Below are 27,398 nucleotides of genomic sequence, written 5' to 3' on the forward strand. Positions count from 1 at the left end.
CCATTTTCATCTAGGATATATACTAGTCATGGTAGTGATAACATACAGTATTATATAGTAATTAGCATGGTACAATTCAATTAATGGGCTATTCTCACCCAGTATTAAATGCCCTTGAGGTACACAGCGGACCTCTCTGTTCTTTTGCAACACCCACCAAGTGTATCCAGGTCCCTGAGCAAAAGCAATTCCACAAAGGGGTTTGCCTTTTCCTGAGGCAGGAGTAGCCCAGACTGTTTTACCCAGCGTATTTCTTACATGCACTACAGGAACTTTATCCCCATCTACAGTACATAACTGGTTTGATTGGGCAGGTCCAGCTCGGTTGGCAGATCCCCTAGAATTGACTAACCAGGTGGCCTTTGCCAAATGCGTATCCCAATTTTTGAATGTCTCAGCGCCCATTGCTTTCAATGTAGTCTTTAACAGGCCATTGTATCTTTCAAGTTTCCCGGAGGCTGGTGCATGATAGGGGATGTGATATACCCACTCAATACCATGTTCTTTGTCCCAAGTGTCTATAAGGTTGTTTCGGAAGTGAGTCCCATTGTCTGATTCTATTCTTTCTGGGGTGCCATGTCGCCATAGGACTTGCTTTTCAAGGCCCAGGATAGTGTTCCGGGTGGTGGCATGAGGCACAGGATATGTTTCCAGCCATCCGGTGGTTGCTTCCACCATTGTAAGTAGGAGGCGCTTGCCATTGCGAGTTTGGGGGAGTGTGATGTAATCAATCTGCCAGGCCTCTCCATATTGATATTTCAGCCATCGTCCTCCATACCAAAGAGGCTTTGACCATTTGGCTTGCTTGATTGCAGCACATGTTTCACAGTCATGAATAACCTGTGCAATAGTGTCCATGGTCAGGTCCACCCCTCGATCACGAGCCCATCTGTATGTTGCATCTCTACCTTGATGGCCTGAGGTGTCATGGGCCCATCAGGCTCTAAATAATTCACCTTTATGTTGCCAGTCCAGGTCCACCTGAGCCACTTCAATCTTAGCAGCCTGATCCACCTGCTGGTTGTTTTGATGTTCTTCAGTAGCCCGATTCTTGGGCACATGAGCATCTACGTGGCGTACCTTTACAGCCAGGTTCTCTACCCGGGCAGCAATATCTTGCCACAATGCAGCAGCCCAGATGGGTTCGTCCCTGCGCTGCCAGTTGTTCTGCTTCCATTGCTGTAACCACCCCCACAGGGCACTTGCTACCATCCATGAATCAGTGCAGAGATAGAGAACTGGCCACTTTTCTCGCTCAGCAATATCTAAAGCTGTTATTGGAACAGCTTGTTCTGGATGCCATCTCCAAGACATTGGAAGAGGAGAGGGTTATGAGGAGTAGTCTGCATGGATTCACCAAGGGGAAGTCGTTCTCGACCAACCTCGTTGCCTTCTATGATGGCATCACCAGCTGGGTAGATGAGGGGAGAGCAGTGGATGTCATCTACCTTGACTTTAGCAAGGCTTTCGATACTGTCTCCCATGACATCCTGATAGCAAAGCTGAGAAAGTGTGGGATAGAGGAGTGGACAGTAAGGTGGGTTGAGAACTGGCTGACTGGCCGAGCTCAGAGGGTGGTGATCGGTGGAGCAGAGTCTGGCTGGAGGCCTGTGACTAGCGGTGTTCCCCAGGGGTCGGTGCTGGGTCCGGTCTTGTTCAACATCTTCATCAATGACCTTGATGAGGGAATAGTGTCCACCTTCAGAGAGTACGCCAATGACGCAAAGCTGGGAGGAGTGGCTGACACGCCAGAAGGCTGTGCTGCCATTCAGCGAGACCTGGACCGGCTGGAGAGATGGGCAGGAAGAAACCAAATGAGGTTTAATAAGATCCAGTGTAGAGTCCTGCATCTGGGAAGGAACAACCGGATATATCAGTACAGGCTGGGGGATGACCTGCTGGAGAGGAGCTCTGAGGAGAAGGACCTGGGGGTCCTGGTGGACGACAGGTTAAACATGACTCAGCAGTGCGCCCTTGTGGCCAAGATGGCCTGTGGGATCCTGGCATGCATTAAAAGGAGCATGGCCAGCAGGTCAAGGGAGGTGATCCTCCCCCTCTACTCTGCCCTTGTCAGGCCTCACCTGGAGTACTGTGTCCAGTTCTGGGCTCCCCGGTACAACAAAGACAGGGTTCCTTTGAAAGACTCCAGCGGAGGGCCACAAAGATGATATGGGGCCTGGAGCATCTTTCCTATGAAGAAAGGCTGAGAGACCTGGGCCTGTTCAGCCTGGAGAAAAGAAGACTGAGAGGGGATCTCATCAATGTGTATAAATACCTGAGGTGTGGGAGACAGAGGGATTTGGCCAACCTCTTTTCAGTGGTTTGCGGGGACAGGACAAGGGGCAATGGCCAAAAAATGGATCATAGTAAGTTCCGCACCAACATGAGAAAGAACTTCTTCGCGGTGAGGGTGACGGAGCACTGGAACAGGCTGCTCAGGGAGGTTGTGGAGTCTCCTTTTCTGGAGATATTCAAGGCCCGTCAGTTGGAGTGTAGCGGGCCTCAGATCCTCTGTATTCCCGATTCCAAAACCCCATTCTTTACATCTGGTCCTGTTCGGACTGGCCCAAGGGCTACTGCATGAACTATTTCCTGCTTGATTTGTTCAAAGGCTTGCTGTTGCTCAGGGCCCCATTTGAAATCATTCTTCTTACAGGTTACTTGGTAGAGCGGGTTTACAATCAGACTGTAATTTGGAATGTGCATTCGCCAAAACCCCATGACACCTAGGAAAGTTTGTGATCCTGTTATAAATGGCTCAGGATTCAAATTAGGATTAAATAAAAAATAGGATTTATTAAAAGAATATAAAGGAATAGAGGTAAGCAAACAGCGCTGGGTGCACCGGGAGTCTCCGCTCCACCAGGACGCACACCAGTTACATCAAGCAGCTGATTTTTATGCACCTAGACTAATACATATTCATTACTACTTCTAAAAAAAATAGATTATTATAATTAGCTTCCGGGGTCCAGTTCCTCCTACTGGAGCATGCTCATCAGTCTCCTCTGGGGGTCTCTAGGGGTCTTTCATGCTGAAGGCTCGTAGTCTTCCTCTCCCCTTTGTACTCACTCCGCACAATTCCAAGTTTATAGAACACTTTCTGCCACACTTGTCTCCCAACCGTCCTTCAGCTTCTTTTTCCTTCCTCTTAATCTCTTGGCTGTGGGTAGTTAGGGTCTGGCGGCCGGAAGATGTCGCGATGTACGGAAAGGTGGAGCCCCTCCCTTGATGGACAGTAGCGTGTGGCCTGTGATGTAAGCAAGTGGAAGTGACGCTGTGGGCCTCGGGTATATAAGCCCATGTGACTCGACAATAAATGCCATTTGCCATCCACCACATTGGTGTCTGTGAGCCGATGGACCGAGCGGCCTGGGGTTGGCCGCCGTGCCGTTCCTGAACCAGGTCGCCACTGCCTCCTGAAGGCAACAAGTGGTGCCGAAACCCGGGAAAACTCCTGGATTCGGGTGAACGGCGGCCGGAGCGGTGGGACCAGCCCGGTGGGGAGGAAGCTCCCGGACCAACAAGGAAGATGGAAACCCTTGTGAAGGTCGTATCAAAGTTGTGGAAGCTATGGGGTGGCTCGGCTGAGGAAGCCAGGGGTGCCGGTGGGGAACCAGAGCCTGAGGAAATCTGGGAGAGACCACGGCCATGTGCGCCCCAGTACGGTGCTGAACTAGAAGACAAAGAGTTGGGTGAAGAAGCCTCCAGCGGGAACGGGGATGAAATGTTAGGTTTTACTAACACGTGGAAATGCGAGAAAGAGAACGGTTGCGGGGACGACCGGGGAGGAGGTAGAAGCGTGAGAGAGGGGCAGAGAGCCGATCGGGACGGCCATCCGAAAAAACGCTCCTGTGGCGCAAACGCCTCGCTGAGCAGGCGGCGGGGCGAGCCACGAGGCAGGGAGCGGCCCCCCCCGCAGGGGTGGGGGGCGGGGCCGGAACTCGATGGGAGGGTACCGGAACTCGGAGGTGAGCAGTCAGTCAAGCTCTGACTCCGGATCAGATACCGATTCACATTCGGAGGAGGAAATGGGGACAGATAGCAAAAATATCCCCATCCGAAATAAAGCTGCACCGCGAGGCAGAGAAATTCCTCTCACAGATTGGAGGAAAATTAAGATTGCGTGCACCATCTTGGCTCTATCGGCCATGCTAGCGTTCCCGGTCCGGGTGACAGACGGAGGGCAGAGGGTTCACTCACCAATAAACCCTAAGGATGTGCAAGCAATTGTTAAAGCCATTGTGGATAAAGGGCTTCATTCTGCAATGGTCTCCACCCTCATAGATGGTGTTTTCAGGGGAGACGACATGCTCCCGTTTGATATAAAACAAACTTGTAGACTGATCTTTGACGGGGGTGGGATGATCATTTTTAAACAAGAATGGGGGGACAACTGTATGAGACAACTGGCCCAAGTAACTGGGACGGATCACACACTGTATGGCTCTAGCCTGCAGCGTCTAATGGGTACGGACCCAACAGTGATCACCCCCCAGGCGCAAGTCCAGGGCCTGAGGGCCCACGAAGGTATGGCAACTCGTGCGTCCAGAGAAGCTCCAAACAGCCGACGCCCCAACTTCAGAACAAAACTAATGAAAACTGAGTTTCTGTTCACAGGAACGGATCATCGGGCACCCCCGTAATCTGTATACCCCGGCGACATGAGAAGACAAGAAGTCAGCAAGCGTCCTGTCTAAGCCACACTGGCAGAATCCAGACACCAGCGAAGCGGCCTCCGTGGGTGGGGGGCTGCAATGCGTTTGTGTGATCTTATCTTTGGACCTTGTATACTAAATATGCTTGTGTTGTTTGTTAAAAGTTGGTTAGAGAAAGTTAACATTATGTTGGTAGAACACCAACAACTACTTTAAGAGTGTATTTACTCAGGGTTACCAGTTACCTCTTAGTTTTCTCCTGGTTATTGTGCCTTATGTTTTTTAGTTAAGTTATGATGTCTACGTCTTAAGATTGTTATATTTTAGCTAATTTGGTTGTGCATAGGGAGGGGGGAAATGTGGGTAGTTAGGGTCTGGCAGCCGGAAGATGTCGCGATGTACGGAAAGGTGGAGCCCCTCCCTTGATGGACAGTAGCATGTGGCCTGTGATGTAAGCAAGTGGAAGTGACGCTGTGGGCCTCGGGTATGTAAGCCCATGTGACTCGACAATAAACGCCATTTGCCATCCACCACATTGGTGTCTGTGAGCCGATGGACCGAGCGGCCTGGGGTTGGCCGCCCTGCCGTTCCTGAACCAGGTCGCCACTGCCTCCTGAAGGCAACACTTGGCCCCCTGGCCAGATACCAAAGATCCACATAGTATCCCATAACAGTCACTATTTGTTATCAGTTGTTCTGAAACCCCCAGACATCAAACACAAACAGCTTTCTTATTGACGCTTCACGAGTAATTAAAACATTCTTCCCCAGCCATTCACAGACACATCTATAGCAGTGTTAAGTTAATCTCGAAGAAGACAGGAAAAAAGGCTGTAACTGTTAGAAATAGAAGTCCAGAATAACAAAAGCAAACAGGTTCATAAATTTAAGGAGTGTTTTCTGAAGACGTGGTAAATTGACTAGAATGAGGGGGAGACTGGGACAAACTGCATCTGTGGTTCAAGAATTAAATTGCCAGTGCAGGGCCCAGAGGCAGACAGGATTCAAACAGAATTGTTCTTTATGGACACGAATTGTTAACACATTCCTCACAATCCTTTTTTGCTAGTTGGTGGAGACATAGCTGTTATTTTGTTGGTCACATCCATTGGGATTTGACGACGTCCATCTTGCCATTTTATTCCTAAAAACTGGATCTCTCGTGCAAGTCATAGAATCATAGAATCATAGAATATCCTGAGTTGGAAGGGACCCTTAAGGATCATCAAGTCCAACTCTTGACACCGCACAGGTCTACCCAAAAGTTCAGACCATGTGACTAAGTGCACAGTCCAATCTCTTCTTAAATTCAGACAGGCTCGGTGCAGTGACCACTTCCCTGGGGAGCCTGTTCCAGTGTGCAACCACCCTCTCTGTGAAGAACCCCCTCCTGATGTCAAGCCTAAATTTCCCCTGCCTCAGCTTAACCCCGTTCCCGCGGGTCCTGTCGCTGGTGTTAATGGAGAAAAGGTCTCCTGCCTCTCGACACCCCCTTACGAGGAAGTTGTAGACTGCGATGAGGTCTCCCCTCAGCCTCCTCTTCTCCAGGCTGAACAGGCCCAGTGCCCTCAGCCGTTCCTCGTACGTCTTCCCCTCCAGGCCTTTCACCATCTTCGTAGCCCTCCTCTGGACACTCTCCAACAGTTTCATGTCCTTTTTATACTGTGGTGCCCAGAACTGCACACAGTACTCAAGGTGAGGCCGCACCAGCGCAGAGTAGAGCGGGACAATCACCTCCCTTGACCTACTAGCGATGCCGTGCTTGATGCACCCCAGGACACGGTTGGCCCTCCTGGCTGCCAGGGCACACTGCTGGCTCATATTCAGCTTGCTGTCTACCACAACCCCCAGATCCCTCTCTTCTAGGCTGCTCTCCAGCGTCTCATCGCCCAGTCTGTACGTGCAGCCAGGGTTTCCCCGTCCCAGGTGCAGGACCCGGCACTTGCTCTTATTGAACTTCATGCGGTTGGCGATCGCCCAGCTCTCCAACCTATCCAGATCCCTCTGCAAGGCCTTTCCACCCTCATACGAGTCCACAACTCCTCCAAGTTTGGTGTCATCAGCAAACTTGCTCAAAGTCCTTTGACTTTATTTGACTTTATTTTGTTTTATGGCAAAACCAGCCTTCAGAAGGATTTGGACTATTTTCTTCCCTTTCTCGAAAACTTCCTCTGCTGTGTCACCCCACACGATGATGTCATCAATGTACTGCAGGTGTTCAGGAGCTTCCCCCTACTCCAGCGCAGACTGGATCAGTCCATGGCAAATGGTAGGGCTGTGTTTCCACCCCTAGGGCAGCCAATTCCAGGTGTAGTGGACATGCCTCCAAGTAAAAGCTAACTGTGGCCTGCATGCTGCGGCTCGGGGGATGGAGAAAAATGCATTAGCGATATCAATTGTGGCATACCACTTGGTTGCCTTCGATTCCAGTTCGTACTGGAGTTCCAGCATGTCCAACACTGCATCACTCAGTGGTGGTGTGACTTCATTCAGGCCATGATAGTCCACTGTTAGTCTCCACTCACCATTAGACTTTCGTACTGGCCATATAGGACTATTAAAGGGTGAGCAAGTCTTCCTGATCACTCCTTGACTCTCCAGTCAATGAACCAACTCATGGATGGAAATCAGGGAGTCTCGGCTGGTGCAATATTGCTGTCAGTGCACCATTGTGGTAGCAATTGGTATTTGCTTTTCTTCAACCTTCAGCAATCCTACAGCGGAAAGGTCTTCTGAAAGGCCAGGCAGGGTAGATACCTGTCTAATCTCCTGCCTAATCCTGAACCTCCCCTGGCACAACTTGAGGCCATTCCCTCTAGTCCTATCACTAGTTATCAGCGCAAAAAGTTCTACCTCCAGCTCCCCACAACTTCCTTTCAGGTAGTTTTAGAGAGCAATAAGGTCTTCCCTGAGCCTTCTCTTCTCCAGAATAAACAACCCCAGCTCCCTCAGCCACTTTTCATTGGACTTGTGTTCCAGACCCTTCACCAGCTTCATAGCCCTTCTCTGGACACGTTCCAGGGCCTCGATGTCTTTCTTGTAGTGAGGAGCCCAAAACTGAATACAGTACTCGAGGTGCAGCCTCACCAGAGCAGAGTACAGGGGGATGATCACCTCCCTTGTCTTGTTGGCTACACTAGTCATGATACAGGCCAGGATGCCATTGGCCTTAACCACCTGGGGACACTGCTGGTTCATGTTGAGATGAGCATCGACCAACACGCCCAGATCCTTTTGCTCTGAACAGCTTTCCAGCCACTCTGCCCCAAGCCTGTAGCCTTGCATGGGGTTGCTCTGGCCAAAGTGCAGGACCCGGCACTTAGCCATATTGAACCTCATCCCATTGGCCTCTGCCCATCAATCCAACCTGTCTAGGTCCCTCTGCAAGGACGTCCTACCCTCCGGCAGATCAACACTTCCCCCCCAACTTGGTGTCATCTGCAGACTTACTGAGGGTGCACTCAATTGCCTCATCCAAATCATCAATAAATATATTAAAGAAGATGGGTCCCAACACCGACCCCTGGGGAACACCACTCGTGACCAGTCGCCAGCCGGATTTCACTCCATTCACCACCACTCTCTGGGAATGGCTATCCAGCCAGTTTTTAATCCAGCAAAGAGTGTACCTGTCCAAGCCATGGGCTGCCAGGTTCTCCAGGAGAATACCATGGAAAACCATGTCAAAGGCCTTGCTGAAGTCTAGGTAGACTGTCAACAGCCTTTCCCTCATCTACCAGGTGGGTCACCCAGTCACAGGAGGAGATGAGGTTGGTCAGGCAGGACTTGTCTTTCATGAACCCATGCTGACTGGGCCTGATCCCCTGGTTGTCTTGCATTCTGTGTGATTGCATTCAAGGTGACTTGTTCTATCACCTTTCCTGGCACCAAGGTCAGGCTGACAGGCCTGTAGTTCCCCGGGGTTCTCCTTATGACTCTTCTTATAGATGGGTATCACATTAGCAAGTCTCCAGTCATCTGGGACCTCTCCAGATGACCATGACCACTGATAGATGATGGAAAGCGTCTTGGCAATCACATCAACAAGCTCCCTCAGCACCCTCAGGTGGATCCCATCTGGCCCCATGGACTTGTGGCAGTCCAGGTGGAGCAGCAGGTCTCTAACTGTTTCCACATGAATTGTGGGGGATTTCTTCTTCTCCCCATCCCAGACTTCCAGGTCAGGATACGGAATACCCCAAGGATAGCTGGTCTGACTATTAAAGACAGATGTAAAGAAGGCATTAAGAACCTCAGCCTTTTCCTTATCCTCAGCAGTCTTGTTCACCCCTGCATCCAGTAAAGGATGGAGATTCTCCTTGGTCTTCCTCTTGTCATTAATATATTTGTAAAAACATTTTTTTGTTATCCTTAATCATAGTGGCAAGGTTGAGCTCGTGCTTGGCTTTAGCCTTTCTGATTTTTTTCCCTGCATATGCTGGTAACTTCCTTGTACTCTCCTCGAGTTGTCTGTCCCTTCTTCCACTAGACATAAACTCTCTTTTTCTCCTGGAGACTCAGCAAAAGTTCAGCCAGGCCGGTCTTCTTCCCCACCGGCTCATCAGCCTGCTCCTGTGACTTTAAGACTTCCTTCTTGAGGAGCATCCAGCCTTCCTTGATCCCTCTGCCCTTAAGGACTGACATCCAAGGGACCCTCCCTACCAGTCTCCTATGATAAACAACCAAACAAGTATGGTCTCTGACTGTTCTTCGTGGAGTGACTTATTCCACTTTGTTTCAAACCCTTACACTTACACAAATACTTTCAACAAAAAATACCTGGACATTTAAGAATAAGATATACAATTATCAACACTCCAGTTAGTATCTCTCCAGCAGCTGGAAATATTACCCAGGTAACCTTGTCACAATTGTGAGAGGCCCGCTTACCCTTCTCCTGCTTCTTATACAGTCATTAGCAGGTCCGTCCTGGCTCCCAAAACTGGGATGCAGCGGTAACCTCGGATTTGCTCAATCTGCTCCCAAAATCGCTAGCGGCTGCTCTATCGGTCAGCAAATCCCCCTTGATTTTATCGGTCACCAAATCTCCCTTGACCGCCCTATTGGTCAGTCTGTAGGGTACCCTCCTCTCATATGGGGACTATGCTGAACGCCAGATGTATCTGCATGATTTACCAGCTGCCCTGGCCACGCGTACGACTTACAGGCCCTTCCTGTTCTACAAAACATACCATTTGTCCGTGGCTTCAGGAGGTCTGCTCCTGCAGTGAGCGGCTGAGAGTGGAGGCTCCTCCCAAGAAAATTCTAGGGGTGCACCTAGGGGCGTCCGCTCCGCAGTCGATTCCGTAGCTGAGCAGAGCGTCTCCTGGCTGGCTTGCCAAACTGACTTGCGGAAAACAGACTCCACAATCAGTAAGACTGCAAAGTAGGTATGTTTATTCAGAGCTGGGCAGCATGGGGGGTAGTCCTGCCAAAGCCGTGCACACTTGACACAGCAACTTGCCTTGGTTCTATGCAGTAAAGAGTTACATATGCATGAAGTTTCACAATACGCCTATACATATTTATAACCTGTCCCCGCTTCGTATTAAAATTAGTTCCAAGTAGTCATTTCCATAAACTCCTCCCATCTGCGCTTGCGCAGTGTATTCTGGTGGTGGTCGTCGGGGGTCGTGGGTGTTATAAATATCTCAAGATTCAAATTAGGATTAAATAAAAAAATAGGATTTATTAAAAGAATATAAAGGAATAGAGGTAAGCAAACAGTGCTGGGTGCACCGGGAGTCTCCGCTCCACCAGGATGCACACCAGCTACATCAAGCAGCTGATTTTTATGCACCTAGACTAATACATATTCATTACTACTTCTAAAAAAATAGATTATTATAATTAGCTTCCGGGGTCCAGTCCCTCCTACTGGAGCATGCGCATCAGTCTCCTCTGGGGGTCTCTAGGGGTCTTTCATGCTGAAGGCTCGTAGTCTTCCTCTCCCCTTTGTACTCACTTGGCACCATACCAAGTTTATAGAACATTTCCTGCAGGTCTTGTCTCCCAACCGTCCTTCAGCTTCTTTTCCTTCCTCTTAATCTCTTGGCCCCCTGGCCAGATACCAAGGATCCTCATAGTATCCCATAACAGTCACTAGTTGTTATCAGTTCTGAAACCCCCAGACATCAAACACAAACAGCTTTCTTATTTGACGCTTCACGAGTAATTAAAACATTCTTCCCCAGCCATTCACAGGGACAGTCACACCTATAGCAGTGTTAAGTTAATCTCGAAGAAGACAGGAAAAAAAAGGCTGTAACTGTTAGAAATAGAAGTCCAGAATAACAAAAGCAAACAGGTTCATAAATTTGAGGAGTGTTTTCTGAAGACGTGATAAATTGACTAGAATGAGGGGGAGACTGGGACACACTGCATCTGTGGTTCAAGAATTAAATTGCCAGTGCAGGGCCCAGAGGCAGACAGGATTCAAACAGAATTGTTCTTTATGGACACGAATTGTTAAAACATTCCTCACAGTGGGGATGAAGATTGATGACTCTTCCTCGTCACCGCTAGTTGACCTCTTGTCTCTGCGCAGACTCAGTTGCTCCTTGGCTCTTGTCCATCCGCAGGACCAGTTTCTTAAGATAGGCTCACACTCTTATTAGGAGACTGACCTTGGTAAAGGGGCCCAAGGCTTCTTGCTTTAGTAAATTTGAGCATCCTAGTTTCATGCTGTCTATCACTCTATCTCTACCTGATAAGATTCCCCTAACTTCCTCTCTCAGTTCCCCCTTTTCTAAAAGTTAGTAAATTATTTTCTAAAAGGTTAGTGAGTTATTGTATTCTCCTAACTCCCTCTCACCTAAACAGCTCAAAGTCTGCCCTCCGGAAATCCAAGACACCAGTTTTACTGATCCCCCTCCTAACTTCACTAAGAATAAAGAATTCTACCATTTCATGGTCATTCTGTCCAAGACAGCTCCCGACCACCACATCTCCCACCAGTCCTTCTCTGTTCATGAACAGCAAGTCTAGCGGGGCACCCCCCCAGTAGACTCACTAACCAGCTGAGTCAGGAAGCTCTCTTTTAAATTCTCCATTATCAGCCTAGACTGCTTCCTCTGGGCTGTATTATATTTCCAGGATACGTCTGGGAAGTTCAAGTCCTCCATGAGAACAAGTGCTGGAAATTGCACAACTTCCTGTTGCATTAAGAGTGTAGTTAAGTAGCTGTTATAAGTCCGGTCGCATTCAGGGTACTGAGTTATCACGATTACAGATTCACAAATAATATAGCCCACCCTCACTCTAGTCGTATTCCATGAACTACCACAGCCACACTTAAAGAGTTTGTGTTGGGAATTGGCACAAAGGGCGTGGACATGACTCCGTGGAACAGTTGTTTGATCTGAGCTTGTCTTAAGCAACCAGGAGTAGGCCTCAGCAAATCCCATGGCCTGTTGTAGCTGAGCAAACCAAGCTACCAGGGCAACTATGAGAAGTTCCCATGACAGTGTTCCCACATCGCCCAATTGAGGAATTCAGAAAAATATTGTTGCCAGCAGCTGGCTTCAAGGACAAGATCTACGTGACTGCTAATCACAAGGGGGTTGTTTTCTTGCAGGTGGGGTTGTTTTCTTGTAGTTGTTTGTCTGAGTGCTTTTGACCAATAATCTTGTGTGAAACACTGTCCGCCCCTGTTAAGTTCACTATAAAAGTTAGGCTATTCGGGCAATAAAAGGGAGCATGATCTGACTCTACTGGTGTCTGTCGTGCTTTCGGCTGTGCTTCCTCTAACAAGTTTGGTTACGTTCAACGAGAACTCTCACGGCTAGGTTTAATGCAATCTAGTGAAAATTATTAAAGCAAAAGGTACACAGGTTCTTTGGATTGCCAGTGATAAATTCACTCTTTGCAAAGCACACCAAAGGTATGAGTAACGCAGTCTGGCTATAAACATGCTAAAAGGGACAAAAACTCCATAGAAATGTCTAAGTTTCCCGGGGAGGCACTTGGTATAACCAGGTGTTCAAATCTTACCCAGAGGGTTCCCTATGGGGGGAAAGAGAGACTCAGCCCATCGACTGATCCCAAAAGTCGCAGTAGTATTTTCCCTCACTTCTCCTCTCTCTTAAGCCAATTTATATTATTTTCTATCTTTTAGGTGGAGCTTGAGTGACTCTAGTCACGCATATCTTGATTAAGAGTGTTGCAAAGTTTTCTCGCTTTTGTTTAAAAGTATAGTCTCCGAGAAATTCAGAGCGCATGCTTGGTGAGGGGTGGTCGCACCTTGGAGGCGGGGAGCTTTTGGGATGGAGGTGTGTTTTGGTATTATAATGATATTATAATGAGCAAAAGTACACTAGAGTACAGCACTTTGTCAAAACATGACAGGTCATTGGCTCAGGGTAGCAAATGTGAAGTTTATCGGTCTCAATGCACACAAGAACAGTCGAGCCCCCACTTGGCCACAGAGCCTAGCCATGATGTCTCCACTCCACTCTATGCTCTGTACTTTCCCTCAGAGTCAGCACACCAGGTTCCCCTAGTACGATAGCATCTAAATTTGGAGGCCTAGGGAATGCTTAGACAGCTACACTGCTTCTTTTTTTACCCTGAAAGCTTCTTCAGTGCTGTAGATTTGCTTTAAAATGTGAATATTAGTTTAATTTTCCTAGTCACTTTAGGCAATTACACCACAGGGCTCCAACAAGCTATTTATTCTCCCTGAATAGGAATTTAACTATGTGTGAGATGAATGGACTATCTAAAAGACTACTCCCATGGGAGCTTTCTCTGGCATTATACTTCTCAGAGTACACTGACCTGGGGACACTGAAGTGAGGGAAGCACAAAGATTCCAACATGTGCTGAAAATGCAAATTTAAATGGGAAGAAAGAAGACAATTTTACACATTCCTTTTTTTTTTTTTTCTTCTTTCTGTTGAGAAGGGAGAGGCTAATATAGTAGAGTTCCATGTTAAACACATCTTTTTATCTTTTTTTTTTTTTTTTTTTTTTTTAATTTGAACATGGAGTAATTACTAGGTTCTAGGAAGATTTGTCTTTTCTTGGAATGAAAGTCCAGACTTGAAAATAAGCCTATATAACAATAGTCAAACAAACCCATATACAACAGTTCAGGTGGCAGCATAGAGGTAGGCAAGCTGCTAGTCTAAAAGAGTGAGACTGAAGTACTGCATTGGGTGGTAGAAGGAAGAAGTCATGGTTACAAACGCAACTTCTAGAAGTTAGTTTTAGTAAGAACAGGCCCTTTGTTAACTTCCTGATCTTTTTGTTGTTGTTGTTTTACCACAGGACAAAACTTTCCACACAACTGCACTGAGATACAACATTCCCTTATTTTGGAATATTTCCCTACTTAAAACAGTGTCATTTTATGACATGACAGATTTAAATTAAACAAATTAAAATTAGACAAATTTAAATACTCGATTCTTTAGGGAAAATGCTCCAAGGTGAGGGGATACAGATGCTGCCTATCCAAATCTCTGGAAAAGAACTAAAAGAGAAAAATTGCAAAACGTTGACTTTACACAATGATGGGATTTAATCCTAGCATGACTGAAACTATCAAGAGTTATGTAGGTAAACCTTTTGTCAGCTATAATAAACACTCTTTTTGCTTTCATTTATGTGAAAACATGCAACTGTTGAATAAACATGCATCTTTACTTCTCAGTCAAACAATGCATAAAATAAATCACAGAATCAGAATCCAAGATCACCTAGTCCAACCTCTGACCTAACACTAACAAGTCCTCCACTAAACCATATCACTACACTCTACATCTAAACGTCTTTTAAAGACCTCCAGGGATGGTGACTCAACCACTTCCCTGGGCAGCCCATTCCAATGTCTAACAACACTCTCAGTAAAGAAGTTCATCCTAATATCCAACCTAAAACTCCCCTGGTGCAATTTTAGCCCATTCCCCCTTGTCTTATCACCAGGCACATGGGAGAATAGACCAACCACCACTTCGCTACAGCCTCCTTTAAGGTATCTGTAGAGACCGAAAAGATCTCCCCTGAGCCTCCTTTTCACCAGGTTGAACAAGCCCAGCTCCCTCAGCCGCTCCTCGTAGGACTTGTTCTCCAGACCCCTCACTAGCTTCGTTGCCCTTCTCTGGACACTCTCGAGCACCTCCATGTCCTTCTTGTAGCAAGGGGCCCAAAACTGAACACAGTACTCGAGGTGCGGCCTCACCAGAGCCAAGTACAGGGGGACAATCATTTCCCTAGTCCTGCTGGCCACACTGTTTCTTATACAAGCCAGGATGCTGTCTGGCTTTCTTGGCCACCTGAGCACACTGCTGGCTCATATTCAGCCAACTATCAACCAATATCCCAGGTCCTTCTCTGCCAGGTAGCTTTCTAACCACTCCTCTCCCAGCCTGTAGCTCTGCTTGGGGTTCTTGCGCCCCAGGTGCAGGACCCGGCACTTGGCCTTGTTGAACTTCATACAGTTGGCCTCAGCCCATCAGTCCCGCCTATCCAGATCCTCCTGCAGAGCCTTCCTACCCTCAAGCAGATCAACACGTGCACCTAACTTGGTGTCATCTGCAATCTTACTCATTGATAAGATCGATGAGATCATCGATAAAGATATTAAAATGAACCAGCCCCAGGACTCCACTAGTGACCGGCCTCCAACTGGATTTGACTCCATATGTTGGGTTTGTCTGGGCTGGAGTCACCTTTCCCTGCAGCAGCCCACACAGTGCTGTGCTCTGCACTCGTAGCTGGAACAGCATTGATACCACTCCAGTGATATCTCACTCAAGCTCCACCACAACTGCTCTCTCACTCCCCCTCTCCTCAAAAGGAAGGGGGAGAAAATACAACACAGAGAACTCGAGGTTTGAGATGAGAAAGGTTTAATTAAAGGGAAAGGGAATGGGAAGGAAAAACAGATACAAAAGAAACAATCAGTCCGCGTGGAAGCACAGAGAGAGAAAAAATTATTCTCTACTTCCCATCAGTGAGCGGTGTTCGGCCACGTCCTGGGAAGCAGGGCCTCAAACGCGTAGTGGTTGTTCAGGAGGAACAGCCCCCTCCCCCACGAGAGCCCCCCCTTTTATTGCTGAGTGTGACATCAGGTGTTATGGAATATCCCTTTGGTTGGTTTAGGTCAGCTGCCCCGGCAATGTCCCCTCCCCATCACTTGCCCACCCCCAGCCTGCTGGCTCTTGGGGGCTTGGAAGGAGTCCTGATGCTGTGCCAGCACTACGCAGCAATAGACACAACACTGGAGTGATATCAGTGCTGTTCCAGCTACAAGTGCAGAGCACAGCACTGTGCGGGCTGCTGCAGGGAAAAGGTGACTCCAGCTCAGACAGACCCAACACACAACCAAGTCATAGCTCGCCTGCTGCACAATGGCTTCCTGCTCTTCCTGTTTGTTACCCATGCTGCATGCATTAGTGTAGATGCACTTCAGCTGGGCCATTGCCTTCTCCCCTGGCCCTGACATTGTTCCCTCTGGCACACCTCTAATGAGACTTATTTCATCCCCATCCCCTTCTTACTTAGTTTAAAGCCCTCTCAATGAGCCCTGCCAGCTCCTGGACTAGGATCCATTTCCCCTTTGAGGCAGGTGGGACCTGTCTGCAGCCATCAGGCCAGGTGCCGAGTAAAGAGCCCCATGGTCAAAAAAAAACAAAATTTCTGTGTTGGCACCAGCCTCTGAGCCACCTGTTTATCAGGTGGGCTTTCCGTGTCCTCTCTGTACCCCTCCCTGCCACCGTAGGGATGGACGAAAGCACCACCTGTACTCCCGCTCCATCTACTACCCATCCCAGTCCCCTAAAGTCCCATTTGATAGCCTTAAGGCTTCTCTAAGCAATATCATCACCACCAGCCTGCACTATCAATAAAGGATAGTAATCAGTGGGGCAAACCAGGTTAGGAAGGTTTCTGGCAATGTCCCTGACCCAGGCCCTAGGGAGGCAGCAGACTTCTGTACGGGTAGGGTCAGGCCAGCAAATAGGGCCCTCTGTTCCCCTGAGAAGGGAGTTTCCTATAACAATTACCCTTCTTTCTTTCTTAGTGGAGGCAGTCTTGAGGTGTGGAGTCAACTTCCTCACCCTAGGCAGCCTCCTGGGTGGACTGTTCACCTCATCCTCACCCAACAGTCTCTCAAGCTCCAAGACCATGAACCTTTTGTGTAAGGACACCTGAGAAGGCCAGTAGGGAAGGGGGTTGCCTGCAACGTTGAACAGGGATCTGCTTCCATTCCTCTTCATCTCCTAGGTCCCCTCCCTCTGTTCAACAGCAACGGGGCAGTGGGTCTACCACAGTTTGGGGTGTCTCCCCCTGGTGCCTTTCCTTCAGGCCTTGCAGGGAGTTGCTTCACCAGTCTATCTCCTTCTCACACTTCCTGATAGCCCTTAACCTCTCCACCTCCTCCTTGAGCTCTGCCACCAGGCTGACCAGGTCATCCACCTGCTCACACCTCACACACACAGTGTCTCTGCCACCCTCAGATGTCAGCAATAGGCTCAGGTGCTCCCTGCAAATGAATTACACTAGAAAAAATTATGTGCCAAAAGAAGTGATAGAGCTGTGCTGTAACACTGCTCTCAGCAGTCAATTTAGTGAGCAGCAAAATGGGTGGTAGGGAAAGCACATGTAGACTAAACTAGAGGATTGGGACAATGTATATCAATTTTTCTGATGAAACAGATTCAGGTAATCCATTTGGTGAAGATGAGTTTTAGTGTGATTGTGGCTCTTTCAAATTTGATTTGAACTCAGCTTGACAGAGAGGTATAGGTGTCAAATAAGATTGCCACAAGTCTTATAAATACGGTGTTTTAATGAGAGGAAGGAATATAGACCCTGCACTGAGACTCACGGGAATGTACAAAGATGCACATTAGCACAAAAGGCTTCATGCTGAACTTTGAGTAAACCCCAGAAAGTGATGCAGAGAAAACTGGACTTTTTTAGTTCTTTTGTTCACAGAGCAACTGTTTTCTTTCTTTCTTTTTTTTTTTTTTTAAAAAAAAAAGTACATTGTGAAACATTACTCTAAAGTAAATATTATGCAGTCTTGATATTTTTTTTAAGAAGGTTGAAATTGGGATATGCTAATTTAGCAAAGCGAGCTTTCAAAAACCTTCTGTCCTGGAAACTGTCAAGATCCTAGAAATAAACATAAGATAATATAGGAGCAGGAAAAAAAAATCTTACACCAGTAGTTATTGTTGTTATTAATTCTGTTGTTATTTATTATTTTTTTTTACAGTATATCCTTTTCAGTGCATGTCTCTGAAGACTACCCAGGTACAGTGCAACATTCTTGTCCATGACACATATATGTGTGTTACAGTAATTTACAATATTCAGATGAGAATATTTGAAAGAGTATTAATGTGTTTCAGGTGTATCCTTGTGCTAATCATTTTCAATTTGTTAGGTAATTTTCACAGTCATTTCTCCTTTTCAGGCATCATTTATCAACTGGGTCAGGGTGAGAAAATCTGGTTCACAAGTTTACTGAGACCAGAGCTTGTGATACTTTCTGAGTTTAGAAAGCACCCAACTCCTCTTTGGCATGGTAGATAAAGCTCAGTCTTTCAAGAGGCTGAACAGTCTGGCACGGGGCCAACAAAGCACTTCAGTGTGTTAAACCTTAATGAGACTATTCACATTCTTGAAGTTAAACCTGTGGATTGTGCATTGATGCTTCTCAGGATCTGCTGGAGCCAGAGTTTGTGTATGTGTATGTCTTTGGTAATGTAAGCTTGCAAAGCTGTTCCCAGCTGCTCAGTCCTGTGCACCTGCTGTACCCTAAGCTGGGCTGGCAAAACCATTTGTATAACCATGAGGCCAACCTATACAAGGTGAATTATCCATTTGGAAGACAACCAGCCAAGAGCAAAAGCTAATTTTCAGCTAGCTTGTTTCCCTGACTTCCTTCAGAAAGAGCCTGCACAGATACTTCTGGTGGCACAGAAATTAGCAGAAACAAGCAAGGGAAGTGGGAGTGAAGGCAGACAGGCACTTTGCAAGTTAGAGGTGAATGGTAGTACTGTTGGATTGCACCACATTGTGTATTTTGCACCTGGGAGTATTTAATAATGCAAATACTATGAATGATGTGGTGGTTTCACCCTGATGAGCAGCTAAACTCCAACACACCACTCTCTCACTCCCCCTCCTCAAAGGAACAGGGGGAAAATACAATGAAAAAGGGCTCAAGGGCTGAGATAAGGACAGGGAGATCACTCACCAGCTGCCCACAGTCATGGGCAAAACAGACTCAGTATAGGGAAATTCATATAACTTATTGCCTATTGCTAACAGACTAGAGCAATGAGAAACTAAAAGCAAACTAAAAACACCTTCCCCCATCCATCCTCTTCTACCTCCTTCCCCTGAGCAGTGCAGGGGAAAGGGGAATGGGGGTTGTAGTCAATCTGTAACACTTCATCATCTGCTGCTCCTTCATCTTCACTCTCTTCCCCTGCTCTAACATGGGGTCCCTCTCATGGGATGCAGTCCTTCCCAAACTGATCCTGCATGAACTTCCCACAGGCAGCAGCTCTTCAAGAATTGCTCCCATATGGATCCATACAACAAAGTCCATCCTTCAAGAGTGGACTGCTCCAGCATGGGTCCCCCATGGGCAGTAGCTCCTGCCAGGTCACCTGCTCCTGTGTGGTCTCCTCTCCATGGGCTGCAAGTCTGTCCTGGAGTCTGCTTCTGCGAGCACTCTCCGTGGGCTGCAGACTCCTTCAGGGCAGATTCACCTGCTCCACCATGGGCTCCTCCATGGACTGCAACGTGGAGATCTGCTCCACTGTGGTACACCATGGGCTGTGGGGGGACAGCCTGCTCCACCATGGTCTTCTCCACAGGCCACGGGGGAATTTCTGCTCCCGTGCCTGGAGCACATCCTCCCCCTCTTTCTTCAGTGACCTTGGTGTCTGCAGAATTGTTTCTCTCTACATTTCCTCACTCTTCTCTCCCAGCTACTGTTGTGCAACAGTTTTTTCCCTTTATTAAATGTGCTCTCACAGAGGTGCAACCAGCATCACTCATTAGCTCAGCTATGGTCAGCAGCAGGTCCCTTTTGGGTCTGGCTGAACATATCCTTATCTAACATGGGGCAGCTTATGGACTCTTCTCACGGAGGCCACACCCCTGGAGCCCCCCTGCTACCAAAACCTTGCAATGTAAACCCAATAAAGACATGAAAGCCTCTAGCCTTTTTTCACCATTATCCATACCTGTATAATACTTCTGAAAGAAATATTTATTGTTTCTTTTAGAATCTCTGAAGAAGTGAGGCTTTTTGAGTTCTCCATTCTTGGAGAAGCCAGGAAGGGGACCAGTAAAACCGCTGTATTGGACTTCCAGTGGGCTGACTGTGAACAGTTCAGGACACTGGTTGGCAGAGTCCCTTGGGAGGCAGTTCTGAAGGGCAGAGGAGTCCAGGAAGGCTGGGCACTCTTCAAGAATGAAATCTTAATGGCACAGGAGCGGTCTGTCCCCATGTGTCCAATGACGAGCCGGAGTGGAAGAAGACTGGCCTGACTGATCTGGATGAGGGCATCGAGTGCACCCTCAGTAAGTTCACAGGTGACACCAAGTTAGGTGCGTGTATCGATCTGCTCGAGGGTGGGAAGGCTCTGCAGGAGGATCTGGATAGGCTGGACCAATGGGTTGAGGTCAACTGTATGAAGTTCAACAAGGACAAGTGCCGGGTCCTGCACCTGGGGCGCAAGAACCCCAAGCAGAGCTACAGGCTGGGAGAGGAGTGCTTGGAGAGCTGCCTGGCAGAGAAGGACCTGGGAGTATTGGTTGCTAGTCGGCTTAATATGAGCCAGCAGTGTGCTCAGGTGGCCAAGAAGGCCAACAGCATCCTGGCTTGTATAAGAAGCAGTGAGGCCAGCAGGGCTAGGGAAGTGATTGTACCCCTGTACTCGGCTCTGGTGAGGCTGCACCTCGAGTACTGTGTTCAGTTTTGGGCCCCTCGCTACAAGAAGGACATTGAGGTGCTTGCGCGAGTCCAGAGAAGGGCGACAAACCTGCTAAGGGGTCTGGAGAACAAGTCTTACGGGAACCGGCTGAGGGAGCTAGGCTTGTTCAGCCTGGAGAAGAGGAGGCTCAGGGGCGACCTTATCGGTCTCTATAAGTACCTTAAAGGAGGCTGTAGTGAGGTGGGGGTTGGTCTATTCTCCCATGTGCCTGGTGACAGGACAAGGGGGAACAGGCTAAAGTTGAGCCAGGGGTGTTTTAGGTTGGATATTAGGAAGAACTTCTTTACTGAGAGTGTTGTTAGACATTGGAATGGGCTGCCCAGGGAAGTGGTTGAGTCACCATCCCTGGAGGTCTTTAAAAGATGTTTAGATGTTGAACTTAGCAATATAGTTTAGTGGAGGACTTGTTAGTGTTAGGTCAGAGGTTGGACTCAGTGATCTCGAGGTCTTTTCCAACCTAGACAATTCTGTGATTCTGTGATTCTTCGATCTTCTTCACTGATAAGCAAGAGTAGACTATGTCTGTACAAAACTCCAGAGTGTTTGAAGCTGATGAAGAGAGAAATCAGCATCAGTAGTGATGCTAAATACAATGTATTCTGTGAAAGAATGTTTACAACCTTTATGAGAGAGATTTTTTTCACTAGCAAAAACTGGAAAAAAAATGCTTCTAATAATCTGTTCAACAAGTTGTACGTGTAGAAAATTATATTCATAAAATACACCATCATACCCTTTCATAAATTGACTGGTTACTTGATTGGCATGGCAATGAAAAGAGGGAGAAATAGTTGAAAAAATGTTAATGTTTGTTTTATTAAATGTCAGTAATGGATTTATATTTTTTTTCAGTGATTAAGCTGTTATGAGGGCACGGAAGTCAATCTCTGGGAACCCCTGAACTAAATGGCAATCTAGATCACTGAATCAGCAGTTACTCCCAACAGTAACTCATCTCCTGACAATCTCTTCTCTCTGACAGACCTTAAACCTCCCTTACAGATGCTATTTACAGCATGCCCTGGTGGTCTACAAGCCTGAATGACTTTGGTGGCCTTGAATCCCAATAAATATTTTCCACCATCACCCCCTATATTTTAAAGCCAGATAGAATTTGATTGGTTTACACTATAGGTAACTTGGTTGTGTGTGTGTGTGGGGGGGGAGGGGGTGGGGTTAAACCAGTTGCTCATGTTTATTGATTGAAATCTAATGCTTTAAGCCTTTGGAAGAGCTGTTTTCATTCATATCTCAAGCTTTTGCAAAATGTATTTTTGCTTTGTGATATGTTACGAATTATAATGACTTTTTGCCATTTTACAGCTTTGATCCTAAAAATACTCATTGTGATTTGATGAGACAGATTCTTTATACTAAATCTTTAGATTAACATTACTGCTGACTGTGGCTCTCTCTTCTCTGGCATGTATTTTAAGGGATGTCTCAGGGACACATCAGGGCATGATGGTGTCAAGCCTGAAGAGCTCTCTGCTAGTATCCTCCTCAACCATAACTATATGGATGTTGTGGTTTGACCCAGCCAGCAGCTAAGCACCACACAGCTGTTCCCTCACCCTTCCCCCCTACCTCTCTGGGATGGGGGAGAGAATCAGGAAAATGAAGCCTGAGGGTTGAGATAAAGGCAATTTATTAGGACAGAAAAGAAAGGAAAATAATAACAGTACTACTACTACTACTGATGTGTACAAACAAGTGATGCACAATACAATTGCTCACCACCCACTGACTGATGCCCAGTCTATCCCCTGCAGGAACCGCTGATGTCCCTGGGAGAAAAGGAATGTGTTGTGGTTTAACCCGGCCAGCAGCTAAACACCACACAGCTGTTTGCTCACCCTCCCCCCTCCCTCTCTGGGATGGGGGAGAGAAATGGAAAAGTGAAGCCTGTGAGTTGAGATAAAGACAGTTTATTAAGACAGAAAAATAATAACAATAATAATGATAATAGTACTACTAATACTACTACTAATGTGTACAAAACAAGTGATGCACAATGCAATTGCTCACCACCCGCTGACCGATTCACAGTCTATCCCCGAGCAGACAATCCCTCCACCCTGGCTAGCCCCACATATTAATTGTTTAGCATGATGTCAGATGGTATGGAAAACCCCTTTGGCCACTTTGGGTCAGCTGTCCTGGGTCTGTCCCCTCCCAGCTCCTGCTGCACCCCTAGCCTGCCCATTGGCAGGACAGAGCGAGAAGCTGAAAGGTCCTTGGCTTGGTGTAAGCACTGCTCTGCAACAATTAAAACATCAGCATGTTATCAGCACTCTTCTCATCCTAATCCAAAACACAGCACCCTACCAGCTACTAGGAGGAAAATTAACTCCGTCCTAACTGAAACCAGGACAGACAGCAGCCCCAGGACTTGGTCTTGATACAGGCTTCTAACAACCACTGTGTTATATATGGAGTGGTAATTTGTGTAGAGAAAATGGTTGATATTAATAAAGAAGGGGGAGATTTGGGAATGTGGCCATGGGGGTTGGAAAGCCCCGTGGTTGAGATATATGATAGAATAACCAAAACAACCCTTAAAACCCCATGTATTTAGGCTGATATTTGGGTCCACGGAGGACTGGGTCTGTCAGGCTTTGAACATTAATGTTAATAGTAGAATATTCGTGCATCCGGAAGAGAGCAAGTATGCTGCAGCTGAAACATGGAATTAGAAATTTACTGGATATAACCAAAGCAAGTTGCCACATTAGGCGTGCACGACTTTGGTGGGACTACCCCCCCATGCCGCCCAGCACTGAGTAAACATACCTACTTTACAATCTTACTGATTGTGGAGACAGCTTTCTGTGAGTCATTTTGGCGAGCCAGGCAGGAGACACTCTGCTTGGCTGCAGGATAGGCTGCGGAGTGGACGCCCCTAGGTGCACCCTGAGTGTTTTGCTCGGAGGTGTTATATATGGAGTGGTAATTCGTGTAGAGAAAATGGTTGACATTAATAAAGAAGGGGGAGATTTGGGATGTGGCCATGGGGGTTGGAAAGCCCCATGGTTGAGATAACATTAGACTCCTAGCGACGAGGCTATCAGGAATATAAAAGAGTTTAGAGGGAACAAAGAAGGGTGATTCAGGAGACTCCATGCAGTCTCCGGTTTCTTGTTCTCCAGCTGGTTTCTTGTTCTCCAGCAGTTAAGGCATGGAAGTTTCTGGGTGTTTGCTGTTGTTGTTACATTCAAAGTTGTTTGACCAACTAAAAGTTGTTTTGAAAAGAACTGCTGTGGAGAGAAGGGTATAAGAGGGGAGCCTGCACTCAAGATAAAAAAGGAAGGCAACACGATGTGATGAAGTTATGATCAATAAAGAAGCAGAAAGAAGGAATGAAGAGGAACAGGCTGGGAGAATGGAGACCAGGACGGGAACAGGCACTTTGATCGCCTCATGAAGATAGGTTCGGCCAAACTCAGCAAACTGCTCATACAGAAAGTTGCTGGAAATGGGCACACTGGAGCTGGAAAGAAGCTCAAGCTGAGAGAAGCGGACCTGTGCACACAACTGCCTCTCACTGGTAAGCAGTTGCGCATTATGGGGAATCATACGTCCTTAGGAACAAAGACTGTCCTGGTAACCTTACAGTTTATTCTCCTTATTAACAATTGGACAGTTTATGATCCTTGTGAGGAATGTTTTAACAATTCCAATTCGTGTCCATAAATTCGTGTCCATAAATTAGTGTGCATAAAGAATAATTCTGTTTGAATCCTGCCTGCCTCTGGGCCCTGCACTGGCAATTTAATTCTTGAACCACAGATGCAGTGTGCCCCAGTCTCCCCCTCATTCCAGTCAATTTATCAAGTCTGATTTTTTACTGATTTTAGTGCTTGGAGTGGCATCTGCGGCCGCACGTAACAACTTAGAAAAATTTGTATGCTGGGCCAAGAAGCAAGCCTATGCCATGACAGAGATACTTGAGGAGATGTTACCAGATCAAAATAGTCTGCGACATGCGCTCTTACAGGATCAAGCTGCTATTGACTTTTTGCTTTTGGCTCAAGGGCATGGGTGTGAGGGACTGTACCTTGTTTTACTGACTACTGAAACAGCTGTGAGAACCGCAGAAAGGGACCCATGCATCCAGAATAAAAGGACCAGTAACTACTGAAACTTGGAGGGCTGAGTCCACTCCTGGGAAACTGAAACTCAAGCTAAGGAAGAACTAATATTCTGGCAACGAGGCTCTGCATGAATTAAGGATGCCAAATAAAGGGGACAAGCCTGAAGGGAGGAAAGGGAGAAGGCAAGACCAGGGCAGGACCCTCCACTGCGGTGTGTATGGTCTACCGAGGGAAGCAACCCCTATGGGTATTGACTGCCGAGTGAGAGGGCCTCGACCGGACTTCTCCCACACTAAGGTCAGGTTGTCCTGAGAAAATAACATAAGAACCTTTTTTTTAACCTATATAAAATTGTGATTCGTTTTCCAGGAGCTGGATCACCCTGACAGGCCGAACAGTAACACAAGCCTGAATCGACCCTGAAGGTGTTTGCCTATTATGATCCAGCTACGTGGGCAGAAGACAGATTGTGGGACTATAGGAACCCAGTATATATACTTAATAGAATAATTAGGTTATTAGCTGTAATAGAAATCGTTATAAATGATGAGAACTACTTTGTATCAAAATTTCCTAGCTTTGGATTATTTACTAGCACAAGAAGGAGAAGTCTGTGGAAAATTTAGCTTTAGTAATTGCTGTTTAAAGATTGATAAAAAGGGTGTTTCTTCCTAGTAGCTGATAGAATGTTATATTCTGGTTTAGGATGAGAAGAATGTTAATAATATGCTGATGTTTTAATTGTTTTTAATTGTTACAGAGCAGTGCTTACACCAAGCCAAGGACCAAGCCAAATTCAGCTTCTCACTGTCCTGCTAGCAGGCAGGCTGGGAGGAGGGCCGGACTGCTCGGGGTTAGGTTGGGCATCGGACAGCAGGTGGTGAGCAATTGCATTGTGCATCACTTGTTTGTACACATTATTACTAGTAGTAATATTATCATCATTATTATTGTTATTATTATTATTATTATTTTCTTGTTTTTATCTCAACTCACAGGCTTCACTTTCCCATTTCTCTCTCCCATCCCAGAGAAGGAGAGGGGGAAGGTGAGCGAGCAAACACAAACCTGGAAGGATATGGAATGGGATTTATTTTCATGGCTGCCTGGTGGACCATGGGTTAAAAGAGTGTTATTTTTATTGTTATGTGGTGTAATGACGTTATTATTTGTACCTTGTATATTATTTGTACCTTGTATATTATTTGTACCTTGATACCTTGTTTTACATTATCAATACGCTGGGTGATAAATAGTACATTGGTAATAACTTCATTAAAAAAAAAAAAGGGAATATGTCAATTATGATGCTTAAGAATTGGACCCTCCAAGAACAAACTGATGAAATCCAATTATTAATAACAGAAGAGACACGAATTGGGGATATTAAAAAGAAGATAAGGGATTGTGAGGAATGTTTTAACAATTCCAATTCGTGTCCATAAATTCGTGTCCATAAATTCGTGTGCATAAAGAATAATTCTGTTTGAATCCTGCCTGCCTCTGGGCCCTGCACTGGCAATTTAATTCTTGAACCACAGATGCAGTGTGCCCCAGTCTCCCCCTCATTCCAGTCAATTTATCAAGTCTTCAGAAAACACTCCTTAAATTTATGAACCTGTTTGCTTTTGTTATTCCTGACTTCTATTTCTAACAGTTACGGCCTTTTTTCCTGTCTTCTTCGAGATTAACTTAACACTGTTATAGATGTGTCTGTGAATGGCTGGGGAAGAATGTTTTAATTACTCGTGAAGCGTCAAATAAGAAAGCTGTTTGTGTTTGATGTCTGGGAGTTTCAGAACAACTGATAACAACTAGTGACTGTTATGAGATACTATGTGGATCCTTGGTATCTGGCCAGGGGGGCCAAGAGATTAAGAGGAAGAAAAAAGAAGCTGAAGGACGGTTGGGAGACAAGACCTGTGGAGAGTGTACAGAGAGTGTTCCATAAACTTGGAATAGTGCCGAGTAAGTACAAAGGGTGAGAGGAAGACTACGAGCCTTCAGCATGAAAGACCCCTAGAGACCCCCAGAGGAGACTGATGCGCATGTTCCAGTAGGAGGAACTGGACCCCGGAAGCTAATTATAATAATCTACTTTTTTAGAAGTAGTAATGAATATGTATTAGTCTAGGTGCATAAAAATCAGCTGCTTGATGTAACTGGTGTGCGTCCTGGTGGAGCAGAGACTCCCGGTGCACCCAGCGCTGTTTGCTTACCTCTATTCCTTTATATTCTTTTAATAAATCCTATTTTTTTATTTAATCCTAATTTGAATCCTGAGCCATTTATAACATCCTGAAAGAAGGGACCAAACTGAGGTCAAGGTGTGGGACTCTGCAACTAAAAACGACAAGGTTGCAGTGGGATTGCTCAGCACCTGGCAAGCAATCTCTGAGGCCTTATAGAGCCATGTGGGACCACAGTCAGAAATGTGTGGTTTGCCGGATAGTGAGGGAGCGGCGGGCTCCTTTACTGATCCGACTGCTATGCCATGGGCCCCTCTGCTGCTACAGCCATCGAAGGCTTTTGCTGTTACGCCCCCTGCTGACCTGGACGTGCCTTTTGACCCAGGCCTATTGGCCTTGAAAAGGAGATGGATATGCTTTTCTTCAATCCAGGAGGAACGGGATATGTAGGGCCCGAAGATCAAGTTGCTTGACAACTTAAAGCGAGACATA

General features: G+C 46.7%; 1 protein-coding gene and 1 pseudogene across 5 annotated transcripts in view; both read left to right on the forward strand.

Annotated features, from left to right (window-relative positions):
- LOC137847031 (very low-density lipoprotein receptor pseudogene) overlaps positions 1-27,398 on the forward strand; it is a 456,685-nt pseudogene that overhangs the window by 306,428 nt on the left and 122,859 nt on the right.
- Positions 1-27,398, forward strand: part of LOC137847041 (protein mono-ADP-ribosyltransferase PARP8-like) — a 62,565-nt gene that overhangs the window by 23,418 nt on the left and 11,749 nt on the right. For all 5 annotated transcript variants that reach the window (XM_068665318.1, XM_068665320.1, XM_068665317.1 and 2 more), the window contains exon 2: positions 17,884-17,921. In XM_068665318.1, the coding sequence (XP_068521419.1) occupies positions 17,884-17,921 (38 nt within the window). The remainder of the gene's footprint in view (positions 1-17,883; positions 17,922-27,398) is intronic.

This window comes from Anas acuta, chromosome W (genome assembly GCF_963932015.1).
Source record: "Anas acuta chromosome W, bAnaAcu1.1, whole genome shotgun sequence".
Lineage (NCBI taxonomy): Eukaryota > Metazoa > Chordata > Aves > Anseriformes > Anatidae > Anas > Anas acuta.